The sequence below is a fragment of the Trematomus bernacchii genome, unplaced genomic scaffold (assembly GCF_902827165.1).
Source record: "Trematomus bernacchii unplaced genomic scaffold, fTreBer1.1, whole genome shotgun sequence".
Classification (NCBI taxonomy): domain Eukaryota; kingdom Metazoa; phylum Chordata; class Actinopteri; order Perciformes; family Nototheniidae; genus Trematomus; species Trematomus bernacchii.
Window position 1 is genome coordinate 2,286,137 of NW_022987582.1, and position 15,485 is coordinate 2,301,621.

Genomic DNA, 15,485 nt, shown 5'->3' on the forward strand with positions numbered 1-15,485 from the left:
CTTCTCTTATTCTTGTAATAAATTGTGATGAAAAAAAGGTTATGCCTGCAGTCAAGACATTTAAAACTCTCCCCTGATGGGACAGTGTAAGAGTAAGCAATACCGTTACATCTTATATACAAGCATCTTGTAACAGAGAATTCAATTTCTCTTCCTTGTCGTGTTAAAGAGAAGCCAATTTTATTTCTCCCCATCTTTTTTCCGCTACTTCTTCAGTTCCTTTTTTTATCCTCAATATATAGCAATACATGGTACAGCATCTTAATTTGTATTGGGTTGGTGCTTTGTTTGAAAGTAGTGACCAATAAAAACAGGTGAGAGTTATTTCCCCTCTCGAATTGACCTGTTTCACAAGTCTCAGCAGTGTTTTGGGGTTTTAGTGTACATATTTCAACACACAGGTATATTTCCTTTAACCTTTAACAAGGTTTTTGAAGCTGAAGTTTCCCAAATAATTTAGATATGAAACTACCTTGCACTATAAAGATTTTACTATCCAATGACCTGATAAGATCTTGGGAATATGAAGTAGCTCTGGTTAACACAGACTGGTGTTCAGGAGATAAATGGATAGAATATTTAAACTATAAAAGCATCGCAGAGATGTTGGATTCAGGATCAACTTTTCTTAACCCCTGTTTAGAAACTCTAGTTAACAAGGGGAAGGATACAGCTACTTTTAAATAGGCTTTAAAGTATTGTTTTAACCTGTTAAGCCCTGAGCCTGTTTTTCAGCTTTCAGGCTCGAAAATGCCACTTACACAACAAAGACTATATCTTCACTTCTAAAAGGGGGAAATTAATAATCTTTTTTCTCAAAGCAAGGTTACATCTGTGAGTTGGATGAAGAAGTGTCAGAAATCAATATAGATGTTTTTATTTTAAAATAAATTCATATGGAACATAGTAAAAACATGTAAATTCTATCTCCGCCTAAAAAAACCCCATTACAGATAGTGAAAACCACCCTTGGATGATGGGTTAGTAGACTAAAAGCTTTAGGAATCCAAAGTACAAAATATAATAAGTACCCTGTATCAAGATTGATGCAAAACAAGATAAATTTGACCTTTTTAGAGAGATTTAGAAAAATAAAGTCCAGGCGGACTCACCTCTGGGTAATTTGGGAACCATCAGTTCCATTTGACCTTTTTCACTGTAAAAATCATTTTATTACTTTGAATTATCACTATAGGTATTCATTCCATCCAAATACAACTGTTGTAAAAAAAAATAAAAAAATAAAAAAAATATACAAAATGAAGTTTGACTCCAACTGGAGCAGATTTATTTAAAACTTTACAATTTAGCATGCCATTCCTCGTAACAATTTTTTTTGGAAGTGAAGCACAGAGGGACCTCACACTTCCTGCAGTACACAGCTGTCTTCACCTTCTTTTTGCCAGCATCATGGCAGTTCCTGCAGTTCTTCCTGATCCGGACATCTTTCCCATAAAACTTGGGCCTGCATGTGAGTGGTGGTGGGGGGGTGGAGGTGTTCCAAATTCCAACATTTCTGCAGCAAGCTGCTCCCTGAAAGTCTTCTGTGTGTGTGGCTTTGTCCTGCTGGGGTCACTCGTCATCTTGTGCAGCTCCTTGTGGAATCACCTGGGAAATTGAAGTTATACAGTATGGCCATTTCTTCCTCCAGTAGTCCGATCGGTTGGGAACGGTGACGAGGCCTGAGAAAATTATAATGGACAGGAAAACATAGAAATCCCTCACAGTCAGCATTTTCCAAACATGCTTCTTTCCAGCCTGCAGTCTTTTCAGGGCGTTGGCGTTCGTGTTGGAAATGATTGTATGAACCACTGAAGCGCTAAAAAAAAGTCTGAAAATGGAGAGGGGAGACCATGCTACAGTGGGGTCGAGCGCTGGGCCTGGGACCCTGGCTGGTGTGAAATTCAGTGGCTCTGGTGTTTGGTCATTCTCCTCTCTGTTGTGCCACCCGAGTTCTTCTTCTGTCATTCTGGAAGAGGAAGAACCTTGGCCACGCTTCCTGCGTTTTACACATTTATCTGATGCTTTTCCTTTTCCTGGCTGAGGAGCGGGAGCCCCACCTCGGCCACGCTTCCTTTGGTTTACAGATGCATCTGACGCTGCAGAAAGCTGGTAGAAACCAGACGATGGTAAGTGAGTGCTTTTTGGATGCAGGCTGAGTGGCCAATACTGGTGCAGATCTCTTTCTGGAGGAATGTGATGGTGAGGCAGGTGTGGCAGGTGTGGTCTGGGTGAAAGTAGGCAGTGGTGAAGCCATTGCATCCTCATCTCCATCACTATGAAAAGAAATGTGGAAAAACAAAGAGATTAGATTAATTCCTGTAATTCCTGTTTCCTTGGCAGTAAACATGCCATTTTGAGTGTGTGAATGAAACACATTTAGTGACTATAGAGCCATTTCATCCCCATCACTTTGAAAATAAACACTTTTTTTTTTTTAGATAATGTCTCAGGGCTTCTTAAATTTATGAAACTATTAATGTGTAGCACCAGATTAACGGTAATAATCTCAGCTAACTGAAGATATGAACCATTTTTAGCTAAAAGAAACACAAGAGTAATACCAAGCCTTAGAATTAGCATTTTGCGAAAAAATGCTAACTAATGCTAACGGAGTTTTGCACAGCACTCACTCTCAAAATGCCCTTATTACTTATCGTAACTGCACAAACAAGATATCCGATTAAAGCTGAGACTCCACATATTCCATACATGTAGTGTCATCACTGTACGACCCCGAATTTGCGGAGCTTTCAGCCAGAAAAGAGAAAGTAAACAACATCCGGTTTCAAAAATATTACAATAATTACATTTTACCTTTTTTGATTTGTGATCAAAAGTTGTGTTCAACGGAATAAAAACGCTGCTCAAGGTTAATCCAATGTGTCTGTGTCACGTAGAATTTTTTACTGATAATACATCATCATATTTATGGCAATAAACCTGGGTATAAAGTTTTGCAGTCAAGGCTTGTACTTTCAGATGAATGATCCTCGATAATTGTGCCGGCTCTTTTATTCTTCGTTAGCATTATAGGGATGGCTCACATGTGTAATACAATGGTCCTCATTCATCAAGTGTGTGAAAATAGCGTAAAATGTACCATGGAAATTATCCTGGATGCCTGCCATGTGTGATTAATGAGACATCCTCACTGTACCAGTCGGAGAGCAAATCATCCATCAAACGCAGCCGGGGAATTAGAACCATGTGGAACTAATTTACATTTACATATGACACATGTGAATTAGGACTGCTTGGTGACTCTTGGCTCATTAAGGTTTGGCTTAGCCTGCTACATGTTCATAGTTTACATAGATGCAGGCCACTGCGTTTTAAACAAATGTACAGCAGTAGATGTGGCCCTTAACACAGAGGAGTGTTTGATATCATTGTCAAACCAATGTTATTAAAGGCTGTCATAAAAGCAACATTGAGATTGGAACAGACATCGATTTTTCTAAATGTATCACTTAGAAATATTTATTCATACAAAACATATTAGAAAACACAGATGAATAAGAGATAAACTGAAATCAAACGTATTCAAGTAAGGTTCAATGAGCTACTTGTAAAAAGTAACAATCATTCTAAAATGGGCAAACTTCTTCCAACAGCTTTTTTTATTGTTACCCCCCTGAATGTTCTACCACAAGGGGGCGCACAGCATCCTGTAATTCCATGTGATTTAGCAGGAGCAAATCCACATCAAGCTTTCAAATGTATCGGGAACAAATATCATTAAAGATAACACTTGTCATACATTCTCTCACAGTGAAATTATGATATCCAGCTACAGACAACAAACATGTCTCGTAAAGAGAATAAGCATTCAAATAAAGTATACTATTTGTTGCATTTATTTGTCACACAGTAACTCTGAATAATAAGTTAAAGCCTTTCCTAAAACAGCTGTGCAAATGTTTGGTGGCACCATCTGTTCATTTAAGAAGTGCACTTCTCCGTGTCCTCTCTGTGGAGACAGCGCTCTCATTGGTTCCTTGCAGGCCCGACAGCTCAAACACAAACATGAGTTCAGCTCGGGTTTAAATGTATTTCACTCTTCAAGTCTTGCTCGGCTGTCAGGGGACGATGCATGTTGCCTTTCGAAGGGCCAGGTATCCGGTCACTACATCAGTGGGGAGGAGGCGGATGTAGGAGAACTCCTCAGAGGACGTGAAGCGGAGCTTTGTCTGAGGGTCTGTGTAGTTTGCCTGAGGAAAAAGAGAGCGTATTCAGTGTGTGCTTCAGAGAAGATTTAAAAGTGATTTTGTTTATCGTAAAGTGAGTATTTTAGTAAAGTGATAACTCACAGGGAGTCCAGAGATGTCAGAGTATTTCTTGGTTGGCTTCAAGGAGGGAGGGGCCTCAATGCTGTAGTCTGTGAACACAGAGGTCTTACATTTAATTACTTGTAGACTTTTCTGTGCAGTTTCGTAATTTATGTAATAATATAGCACAGCTTTGACTTTTTTTCAAAACCACCACACCACAAAAAAGATTCAGTTTCATGTACAGAACCAGTCAAAAGTTTGGACACACCTTCTCATTCAATGGCTTTTTGTTTATTTTAATGTTGTTCTACGTTGTACATTAATACTGAAGACATCAAAACTATGAAAGAACACATATGGAATTATCTAGTTAATAAAAAACTTTGAATGAGAAGATTTGTCCAAACTTTTGACTGGTAGTGTACTTTTGATAAAAGTGTGCAACATGAAATTATAAGATATAAAAACATACAGTTGGGATCATCAAGCTTCCAGGGTAAAGTCCGCTCCAAAGCCAGAATCTGTTTGAGATTTTTCCAGGTCCGGTTCTTTTTACCCGCTGCTGCTCCACCAATCCCAGAATGCTGCAGAGATTAAGAGAGGGGGCAGAGACAGTGAGGGAAGAGCCCTCAGCAGCAGATGAACTTAAACCCACATGGACGCGGACACTCACCACGAAGGCGGGGTCTTTGAACGGTGGAGGCTTCGCTGTTGACTCTGAGAGAACATTTGGAGCGATTTCAACTGTTCCCACTGCCTTCACCTCCGCCACCGACTCTGCTGCTGTTATCTGATGAAGCATGAAAGAGGACATCAGACAACAAGAGTAACAACAACAGAAACAACACAGAATTAAAAATATTTTATTTTAACTTTAACTTTTAAACACTTACATGAATCTTAAAGATACAATTTAATGACATTGCTTTCTAGCTGTTACTACACAGCACTTATGTACATATTTGCTTTTTGGCTATCTTTTTATTAAAAACATGATTTGTTCAAACAGTAGTAGTAAACATAACAGAGAATTAATTAGCAACTCTTTTTTCTTTGATCAACCATTTAAAGGCAGTTATCAGGAAACAATACAAACAAATCTTTGGCGTTAAAATATGCTGCTTTTTTCTTTGTTTTCGATGAGGGTTCAAGTGTCGGTAGAGAATTCAGTATTCAGAGGTGGGTACATTTGGGTAGATTCTGGCAAAGTACAATTTTGTGATACTTGTACTTTACCTGAGTATTTACATTGTATGCTACTTTGTACTTCTACTCCACTACAGAGGTAAATTGTGTGCCTTTACTCTGACACATGTATTTAATATCTTTAGTTACTTTGCAGATTTGAACTAATGATTTCAAATATAATAAACACATAATTGTATCCTGAAATGGACTAATCTGCATAATGAGTACTTCGTATATTTTGATGCTAATATTTTTTTACTTTTACTTGAGTTATATTTTAACTGCGGGACTTTTACTTGTGACAGTAAAACTCTGATCGGAGTACTTCTCCCACCTCTGTCAGTATTTGAAACCCTTGCATTGCATCTTAGCTACTTTGAATTCCCTTGCACACAGAAAACGTTATATAGATCTCTGAGTTTCGCACAATGATGCACGCTTCACATGCAGACGGTAGCACTGTACCTGTGTCTGTGTCGCCGCTGGTGTGGCTGTCAGCTGCCCTTTCTTCTTCTTGCTGCTCCCGGGGACCGGCTGAGCGGAACCAGCCGCCGGGCTCGCGGGACGCTTCTTCCCCCGCGGGGCGGCCGGGATGGCGGCGGCCGGAGGAGCCCGGACGGTGATGGGGATCTGAGGACGGCCATTCGTGGTGACCGAAATAGTTGTGATATACGCTTTAAAGGCGAATGAAGCTTTCTTTCTCTGTTCTTACTAGCAATAGTTAGCTGCCTAACGTCCGCATAGTTAACACCGGATATGAATGTATTTCACTTCCGGTATCAACAATCGGAAAGCGTCTTCTTCTTTTCTCGGTATCGGAAAGCGTCAAAATACAATCATTATTTTGAATCATTTATTTAAAAAATGATTGTATTTTCTTGATTAATAATGTGTAACTAAACAAACACAAATAACTGTAGGTGTATTTATGTTAATGTATATGCAGTATATAATAATAATATAATAATAATATAATAAATAATAATAAAATATAATAATATATATGTTATAATACTATAATAATATGGTACTAATATAATAAGAATAATCATCATCCTAACTCCTCTCCTCATCATCCTCCTCCTCCTCCTCTCTCTCCCTCTCTCCTCTCCTCTCTCTCCCTCTCCTCCTCCTCCTCTCCTCTCTCCTCCTCCTCCTCCTCATCCTCCTCCTCCTCTGTTCCTCCTCTCCTCCTCTCTGGTTCCTCTCCTCCTCCTCCTCCTCCTCCTCCTCCTCCTCCTCCTCCTCCTCCTCCTCCTGCTCTCCTCCTCCTGTGTTCCTCCTCTCCTCCTCCTGTGGTCCTCCTCCTCCTCCTCCTCCTCTGGTCCTCTCCTCCTCCTCCTCCTCCTCCTCCTCCTCCTCCTCCTCCCTCCTCCTCCTCCTCCTCCCCGTCCCTGCCTGCCTCCTTCCCGTCTGTAACTTCTGCCAGCTTTCCGTGAACTCTGAAGTTGTACAGACAGGTGTAGTCGGGGTGACCCCAGTTGCTCTCAACTTGTAGTTTCACGTATTTGAAGACAACTTTTCCATGATCCTAAGAGATGTGAGAAAAGAGCAGAAACAGCTTGTTGAGTAAAAACTGACAGTATGGGAAACAAATTATTTAATGACAAAACTGTTACTCCTTTAATATTTTAGCTTGTGTGTGAAAAAGAAGAATGGACATGTGTGTATTGCATAGTGTAATACTCACAGGTAGCTCAAAAGTTTGTGTTGCGTCCCCGTCCTGATCATACAGAAAGGTTCCTAGATAGGTTCCTTTGTCATCTAAAGTATTCATGCCCTGCAAGAGAGGAATATAGAGACACAGTTGAACACCTTATTGTTCCCACTTAAACTGAACATCTGTAATGTAACAATGATACATTTGTGACTTACATAGACAGAAAACGTCTTTGGGGCGCTAGGAATGATGCCAGTTGGGGACAAGTTCTTTGAAATGTGACCTAGTGTCACATGGCTGATGTAGACTGGGTGTGACAGGGCAATGAATAAATGCCCCCGCCCACCTTCAAAGGGCCAGCACCGTCCGGGGGGTGAGCCTCCCTGAGTGAAGAAAGAGTATAAAAATAGAGTTGAGATGGTAGGTTGCTTAAAAATCCCAAACCTTTCTATAATTTGCCATTTGTTTTGGTGTTTGTAGATCCTACCTGAAGGACTGTCCTTGGGTGTACAGGTCGTTTACAAAACATTCCAAAAAGATAGGCGCAGCTTCTTCGTTTGGAGTACGTTTGTGAAGACTGATCAAGTAAAACTCTTGCCTCTGCACAGAAAAAACACACGCACAAAGTGAGTGAGATACAATCGTTCTCAAAGTTAAAAATATGTTTGGATATTACAATCTAACAGATGAAAATGATACATATGATTTAAATGTCTTACGTTGACTCTCCAGAGCGAAGTTGGGCATAGTGTCCGCCACCGGTTGCAGGGAGTTCAGGACTTTGTTTAATCTGAGAATCTCTTCACTTAATGTGTTTACTAAAGGATGGAGGGAAACAAAGCATAAAAGAAACCGTTTTTTTCACGATTTTCAAAAGATAGACAATATGAAAGTGTTTAAGAAGCTGTCAATGTTTCTGTTGCTAATTGTGTTGCTGTCACTGTCACTAGTTTGTTTGCTAATGAAAATGATACATATGATTTTAATGTCTTACCTTGACTCTCCAGAGCGAAGTTGGGCATAGTGTCCGCCACCGGTTGCAGGGAGTTCAGGACTTTGTTTAATGTGAGAATCTCTTCACTCAATGTGTTTACTAAAGGATGGAGGGAAACAAAGCATAAAAGAAACCGTTTTTTTTCACGATTTTCAAAAGATAGACAATATGAAAGTGTTTAAGAAGCTGTCAATGTTTCTGTTGCTAATTGTGTTGCTGTCACTGTCACTAGTTTGTTTGCTAATGAAAATGATAAATATGATTTTAATGTCTTACCTTGACCCTTGAAGTTGGTCATTGTGTCTTTGTTTAATCTGAGAAACTCTTCTCTGCATGCAAATCCTGGTAGATGGAGAGACACAAAGAATAGAAGAAACAGGTCAGAGACATTTGTTCTTCAAAAGACAGAAAATATAAAAGTAAAAAGCTGAGGAACTAAAGTTGATAGAGTTGTTTGTTACACTTACCAAAATACAGGACGAGTATGAAGAAGAGAAAGCCAAACATATTTTGGTTGAATATAGTGGAGAACCTGCTGTTTCTGTGTCTGTTACTACTTGTGTTGTTGACATCGTTTCTGTAGGAGTCGCTCATTTCGTTGCTGTCATAGTCACTAATTTGCTTGCTGTCTTTGTAACTCTTTCTGTTCTTGTCCATGTTTGTTATTATGTTATTATTTATGTTTCTGGTGCTGGTTTTGTGTCTTTCTAGGTATCTTGTGGACTCTGCTCTACTACTGCATGAAGAGATCCTCAAACATCTGCTGTTAACAGTCCTGAATGTAATTTAAATAAAATAAAAAGTTAAAGGTCTGAAGATCTATAATGAAAATTGTAGACACACACACACACACACGCGCGCGCACACACACACACACACACACACACACACACACACACACACACACACTCACACAAACCTTAGCTTACCTGTTCAGGTGTTCCTTGTAGCAAATGATTGGTAGTCCATCATTGTTGTAGTATCCTTGGGAGTCTAATCGTGAGCTTCTCCGTGACATGACTGTAAACCAACAAAAGAGCTTTTACTACTGTAAACAACTTCTCCAAATATTGTAGTTGCCCTTGGTTTAAGTTAACACCACTGTTAAACTACTATTAGCTGTAAATGTGCTTTTTCAAAGGTTCCAATGATAGAAAATAACACAATATCTAAACAGGATGAAAAGCTGCTTCTACGGAAAAGCTATCATATATTAATTTACTTATTTTGACCCTTTAAACTATTTAGTATAGTAAAATGTTGACCACTCAGTGGGAAGCCACATAAATATGGTCTGGCCTTTGTGCTAATAAGCAATGATAATAATGATAATAAGTAATACTGTTTGATGAAGAAGTCTGGCTGTAAATGTAGTCGGAGATAAATGAATATCTATCTATATATCTAGGATTAATATAACTTTCTGTCCTGTCTGCTGCCTGTTTAGGGTTCAGAAGATGAAATGGAACTTCACTTTCCTTCCAGAACCCTAGAATTACCTTTGGTGTTTTCAAATTCTAAATACGTCACAATTAACTAGAACTATACGTCATTCTCACACGTGACTGCATGTGCTTGCCAATGTAATTTACGCACACACATTCCATTATGAATCACGTGATTTGTTAAGGCAAATTCAAAGAGCTTTAAATAAAGGCATATGAAAACATTGAAACACCAACTATCTACACCATGAATGACTAAATGAAATCAAGTAGATTCTTTAAAACTATGGAAACAATAAATGAATATGAATTTAATAACGAAATTACACGTGTAGTAGCTCACTCCTGTCAGTGGAGCGCTGCTGCCCCCATGTGTTTAATGGGAGGTGTTGCACCCAGAAGGCTGTCTGAAGGCATTGGTACAAAAATACTCATGATCACATAACAGTGTGTGAAGAAAGACCATTACTTTTTATTTGCACATCTTAATAATATGATAAACTAACTTTCGTGTGAGGTTATTTGTGATCATGTGTTTTTAGTGACATCACCATGAACAATTGTCTTGAAAAAAAGTATTCTGATCTTTTTGGCTGATAAGCACATACAGCTTGCACTACCCCTCTTAACAAGAAGTGAGAGTGATTTGGTGAGAGGTTTTATAAACATTTTTGTGACCACATTTCTTATTTTTACCATTTCCCTTCCTTTTACATTAATCTTAAGAAGCACCACATGTGAAAAATCAGCACAGCATGTCCACAATCAAATTATATAAAAATGTAAACACATTTACATTTGAAAAGAAACAATTGCTCACATCAAAGTCAAGACTTTCAAATTAAATTCTACCCCCATCTGTTGTGAGCAGTTTTACCCAAATTGTGATTTTTTTCCCCCCCATTCCATTGTCAGAAAAAGCACCGCCACATTGGCCTGTTAGTAATAGTAATGAAAGCCCAATATGACTATAGCTATTAATGCAAAGACACTTCCTTTGGCCTGACCTGTGAGAGAAAAAAAAATTCCCTGCAGGCAACTATGAAGTAGTTCAGGTAAAACGGTACAAGCTTAGCTGTCAGCATTACTCTCTACGTGCTGAAGTTGCCTCCAGTAATATGCTGGTTGGCTACAGCAGGAAGCTATGCCTTGGGATGTACATGGTTCTTCTCCCTGTTGTTCAGTCACAGCGTTTCGCATAAACACCTTTGAGGGGAAAGTGCCTCCAGCATATCCATCAGTCTGCACTGGCCCTCCAGGGAAGGACCTGCCAGCATCCAGGCATCTCGCCACAAAATCTACTACATTGAAATTCAACACAGAGAGCTGCTGCTGAGACCTTGATGAACTGGGGGATGCTGCTGTTATACTGTATGTGTATTTGAGACACTCACAGAAAAGCCTAACTGCTTATTTGCTGTCCTTGTCCTGTTTTACGGTGAATGGAGGAGGGCAGCGCCGTATAGATATTATAGGGCTCTGGAGGAGGGGAAATGCTGATTCACAGGAAGGTCTTTCCAAATGTCTCATTCATTTTTCAGCGCCGGCACACTGCTGTTGCCAGCATCATAAATAAAGTATACCTAGGGACTCTCCTCAAGCTCAATTGAAAACAGATATGAATGTTTTATAGATGAAGTTAAACTATGAGCTGTAACTGTTGGGCATTGGACCCGCACACCCCTTTTCCTTATTGATACATCACTTACTGCAACAGCCATACAGTCGGCTGCAGCAGCATGCAAGAATTAACGACACGAAGGTCAAAGATTTCTGCTCAAAATGGGCTCAACCTTACAGTCTAAACACACCTGTGTGCCACACAGAGACCACCTGTCAGGGAGGGCTCTCAGCTACCATCCTGTTGACACAGATAGCCATGAAAAAAAGCGATTTAATGGTGAAGTTGATTTTCAAGTTGACACGGACACACATGTGCATACAGTACATGTTGCTAGCCATGTCAATTGAAATGAGATTATGTAAGCAGGTTGGGGAGTTTTCTGCTCTAGTGACACTCGGTGGTATGTAAGCACAGCCTGAAGCACAGCTTATTGATCTGTGTGAGCAGGACATTGACTGGTGCTGGATATGTGTCAATGTTTGTAATGGGGATGGATAGCTTTCACATGTGTGTGTGGAGGGATGCATGTGTGTTTAGATCCTACATAGGTTGAGGACATAGAGTATTGAATATGTATGATTGTGTATGGTGAGTGAAAGACCATTTATGTTAGAAAAGTGTGCTTTTAAAATGTATTGCTGTGCTATGCTGTGATATAAGGCTTCAGTAAGAGTGGGCCGAAGACAAATACAGAAAGATAGCGAAGCACACATCTTTTTCAGTGTAGCCTGTTATTTTCTAAAGAATAACATAAATACAATTGCGTTATCAAATAAAAGCCTTAACTTTCTTAAAGTGGATTTGCTTTATTCCAATTGTAATCAAAAGACAGTTTTCTCTTTCAAAAATATTCTTTTAATCACAGGCAAACAAAAAACAGGGTTGTGAGAACCTTTTGCAGATGTGTCATGACTTATACAAGATTTCAAGCTTGCAGGGGGAATGCAAAAAAGGCTGAATCACATATTTAAACATTGACTGTGCTGAATTTCCCTTACTGTATTCATTCTGCATGACCTGACCTAGAAGTGCAGCTGAATTGCAATTCTCATCCCATCAAGTTGGGGCAGAGTGTTTTCTGTCAGTGCAGGTATAACTTTGAGTCATAAAAATGAGACACGGCTCGTCTCTGACTTCATTATGTGCAACAGGAGTTTGGCAGCGGTGCTAACACAAACCAATTTGCATGTGTAACTCTGAAAAAGTGGACTGACTCCATATCTTGCCACACTAAATCTCTCACAGAGTTATACCCAGGAATGTGCTGCCAATCAGAAACAGAATTGATCATCCCTGTGAATAAGTGGTAAATACATTTGTATAAAGCTAAAACTTTCCTGGTCTGAGCTCTCCGAAGTGCTTCTCTTATTCTTGTAATAAATTGTGATGAAAAAAAGGTTATGCCTGCAGTCAAGACATTTAAACTCTCCCCTGATGGGACAAGTAAGAGTAAGCAATACCGTTTACATCTTATATACAGCATCTTGTAACAGAGAATTCCATTTCTTCTTCCTTGTCGTGTTAAAGAGAAGCCAATTTTATTTCTCCCCATCTTTTTTCCGCTACTTCTTCAGTTCCTTTTTTTATCCTCAATATATAGCAATACATGGTACAGCATCTTAATTTGTATTGGGTTGGTGCTTTGTTTGAAAGTAGTGCCTGAGGATCATCGTGCCTCTGTTAAAGGCCCCATGTCATGCTTTTACGGTTATTACCCGTCCACTTGTGTGTTATGAAGGTTTTTCTGCATGTAAACGGTCTGCAGGGTAACAAACTCTCAAAGTACACCCTGTAGCGAGTAAAACTCTAACACAGAAAAGACCTGCCCCAGAACGCCTCGTTGGAGATTTTCTTTTTCAATTTTTTTCTTCCGGGAACCAAGTGACGTAACGACAACCCCTCCGTGGATTGGTCAAAATGGACCAATCCGTGGAGCCGTTACGTTACGTCCGTGGAGCCGTTACGTCCGTGGAGCCGTTACGTTAAGTCCGTGGATTGGTCCAAATTGATCAATCCGCGGACTCTGGGCTCCGATGCAAGTCTATTTTCGATGCGACCGGTCAGAGCATCCAGTCAATCCCCAAAATAAACTAATTTTCAGGCCCTATCCCTCCGTAGTCTTTCAAGTAGGAGGAGAAATGCCAGCATTCTCCTCTGGTTTACAGGCACTGTGTAAATTATATATATAGAATAATTATGATTTTTTTTACCACTAAAATACAGCAACACATCTTTGATTCATGTTGTTTATAACTGGAATATTACAATTATTATTAACTTTGTCTGCACAAAGTAGCCTGTCCAGGAAATATGCCCAAATCAACAGAAACTGCGAGCCGGCACGCAATACGCTCCGCTTCTGAAACGCGCCCGGTGGGTTATGACGCTGGAAGAGGTCGGACCAAAACCGCGGCACAGCCGTGACGCGGCGCAGACGGACCCGGTGGAATCTAGGGGTGAGACGGCGGGACGCGGCGAGGCTATGAGTCGGTGTGTGAGCACACACACAAACTCCCAGCCAGGCTGCGGGTGTGTGTGTTCGGGCTGGTTTCGCTGTGTCTCGCTGTCTCGCAGACGGCCACTGGGCTCATAGTGTGAATACACATACTATACAGAGAAGCTGTATGAGAAACCAATGAGATTTTGGAAAATTGCACAATATAAATCAATTTTAGTAGACCTCAACAATGGAATTATGATCAGTAGAAATGGCCATGACATGGGACCTTTAAAGATTTGCTTTTTTTTGGTTAAAAGCCAGTAGTGATACACAAACACACACACACACACACACACACACACACACACACACACACACACACACACACACACACACCACACACACACACCCACACACACACACACACACACACACACACACACACACATTATTTCATTACACCATGGCAAACATACTTACTACATACTAAAGACAAACACTACTCACAGGGCACACAGTTAATTTCTCTTCAAAGCATTGTGTCAATCTGCAACCTCTTTAGAGCTAGGGTTAGGTCATCCTACTCTTTCATAACACCTTGGCAAAATAACTCTTATGAAATAGTTATGTTTATTTTTCATCTATATTGAAAAAGCCTTGTCAACAAGAAGCAGCAGCCTCCCAGGAGGTTATATCCTTGCAGTTTAAAAAGTCTAATGCTTTGCTTCTAAAAAGATACACTGCACAGTTTGCCCTCTAGTGATTTATGATGTTTGCTTTGCAATTGCACTGCAAATACTATGCTATTTGACTGTTTGCTGTTGGACTTCTGATTTCTGACTTGATCGTTGGTGTAATTTATGGTGAATGATTATAAATGACTAAGCTCAGCCTTCATCATTGTCATTCTTAAGGCTACATCCGTTATTGTCAACCAGAGCCGGCCCGACCCATTAAGCGACATAAGCGGCCGCTTAGGGCCCCCTAGCAAAAAAAGAAAAAAAAAATATCTCAGTAGGCCTAGACCGTCGCCGTGATAAGTATGTTTAATTAATTGTGTTAATGTGCCTAGATTGCCTACTCTCAATGTCATGTATTATATTATTGAGTCAATAATATAATACATTAACCGTGCTTTACCTGAACCTCATCATGACACTAGAGAGGACGGCAGGATTGAGGACAGAGGCAAGACACCAGACCAACCAGAGAGTTGAATGGAAATAAACATCTGTCTTATTGGCTGACAGGTACCTATCCTGTGAGCTGTGACAATGTTTAAAATAAACTGTCAGTCGGACTCAGAGTTTTTGAAGATGGACATAAGAACATTTTTTCTTAAAAAAGACGACAATTCTCAAGTGGTGGGTCACACAACAACCCCAGAGCCAGCACTTGAGCCAGGTGAACAAGGTATGTAAATGTCAGTAAACTTCCAAGTTATGCGAACATGTAAGCAAAGCATAAATTACAGCTACGTTGACATTACTTTGAATCGCGGGGGTAAGCTAAACCGTTAGCAAGTAGCTATAGCTAGCCAGATATATTAAATAAACACTTTGTCATACAATCTAAATGTAATGTTTTTTAACGTTACCTGGTGATTTCAAAGAAAGCTCTCTGGAAAAAGTTGACTTACTGTTCGACATGAAGCTAGAAGCTACCTTACAGTACACAGTTGATTCTGAGTCCTCCTGTCAGTTAAAGTGTTTCATAGTTAGCTTAGCTAAGCATCAACCTAGCACTGAAACATATGGATGTTATGTGACAGTATTTATGAGAAAAAGTCAGCTGAAATGGTGGCATAGTTGCCACTGCTTTACGTGTCGACAGCATGTTTGAACGTATTTGCATCAGTAA

At 39.9% G+C, this 15,485-nt stretch overlaps 1 protein-coding gene across 1 annotated transcript; it reads right to left on the minus strand.

Moving 5' to 3' along the window:
* Nucleotides 1–3,444: 3,444 nt before the first annotated feature.
* LOC117480506 lies at nt 3,445–9,540 on the minus strand. Its single transcript, XM_034127851.1, has 15 exons — nt 9,459–9,540; nt 9,046–9,136; nt 8,584–8,891; nt 8,393–8,458; nt 8,117–8,215; nt 7,842–7,940; nt 7,610–7,722; nt 7,338–7,505; nt 7,153–7,242; nt 6,865–6,993; nt 5,928–6,092; nt 4,948–5,064; nt 4,747–4,858; nt 4,314–4,381; nt 3,445–4,214 (listed from the first exon to the last, which is right to left on the minus strand). The coding sequence occupies exons 2-15, from the start codon at nt 9,132–9,134 to the stop codon at nt 4,083–4,085; spliced, it is 1,755 nt and encodes a 584-aa protein (XP_033983742.1). The 5' UTR covers nt 9,135–9,136; nt 9,459–9,540; the 3' UTR covers nt 3,445–4,082.
* Between the last annotated feature and the right edge of the window lie 5,945 nt (nt 9,541–15,485).

What these genes read in the sequence shown, in the direction of transcription:
- LOC117480506 (XM_034127851.1), bottom strand. Translation starts at nt 9,134, where the DNA reads ATGTCACGGAGAAGCTCACGATTAGACTCCCAAGGATACTACAACAAT. An exon ending in TACAAGGAACACCTGAACAG is followed by an intron (nt 8,892 to 9,045) that starts GTAAGCTAAGGT and finishes AATTACATTCAG; the next exon opens with GACTGTTAACAGCAGATGTT. An exon ending in CATACTCGTCCTGTATTTTG is followed by an intron (nt 8,459 to 8,583) that starts GTAAGTGTAACA and finishes TCCATCTACCAG; the next exon opens with GATTTGCATGCAGAGAAGAG.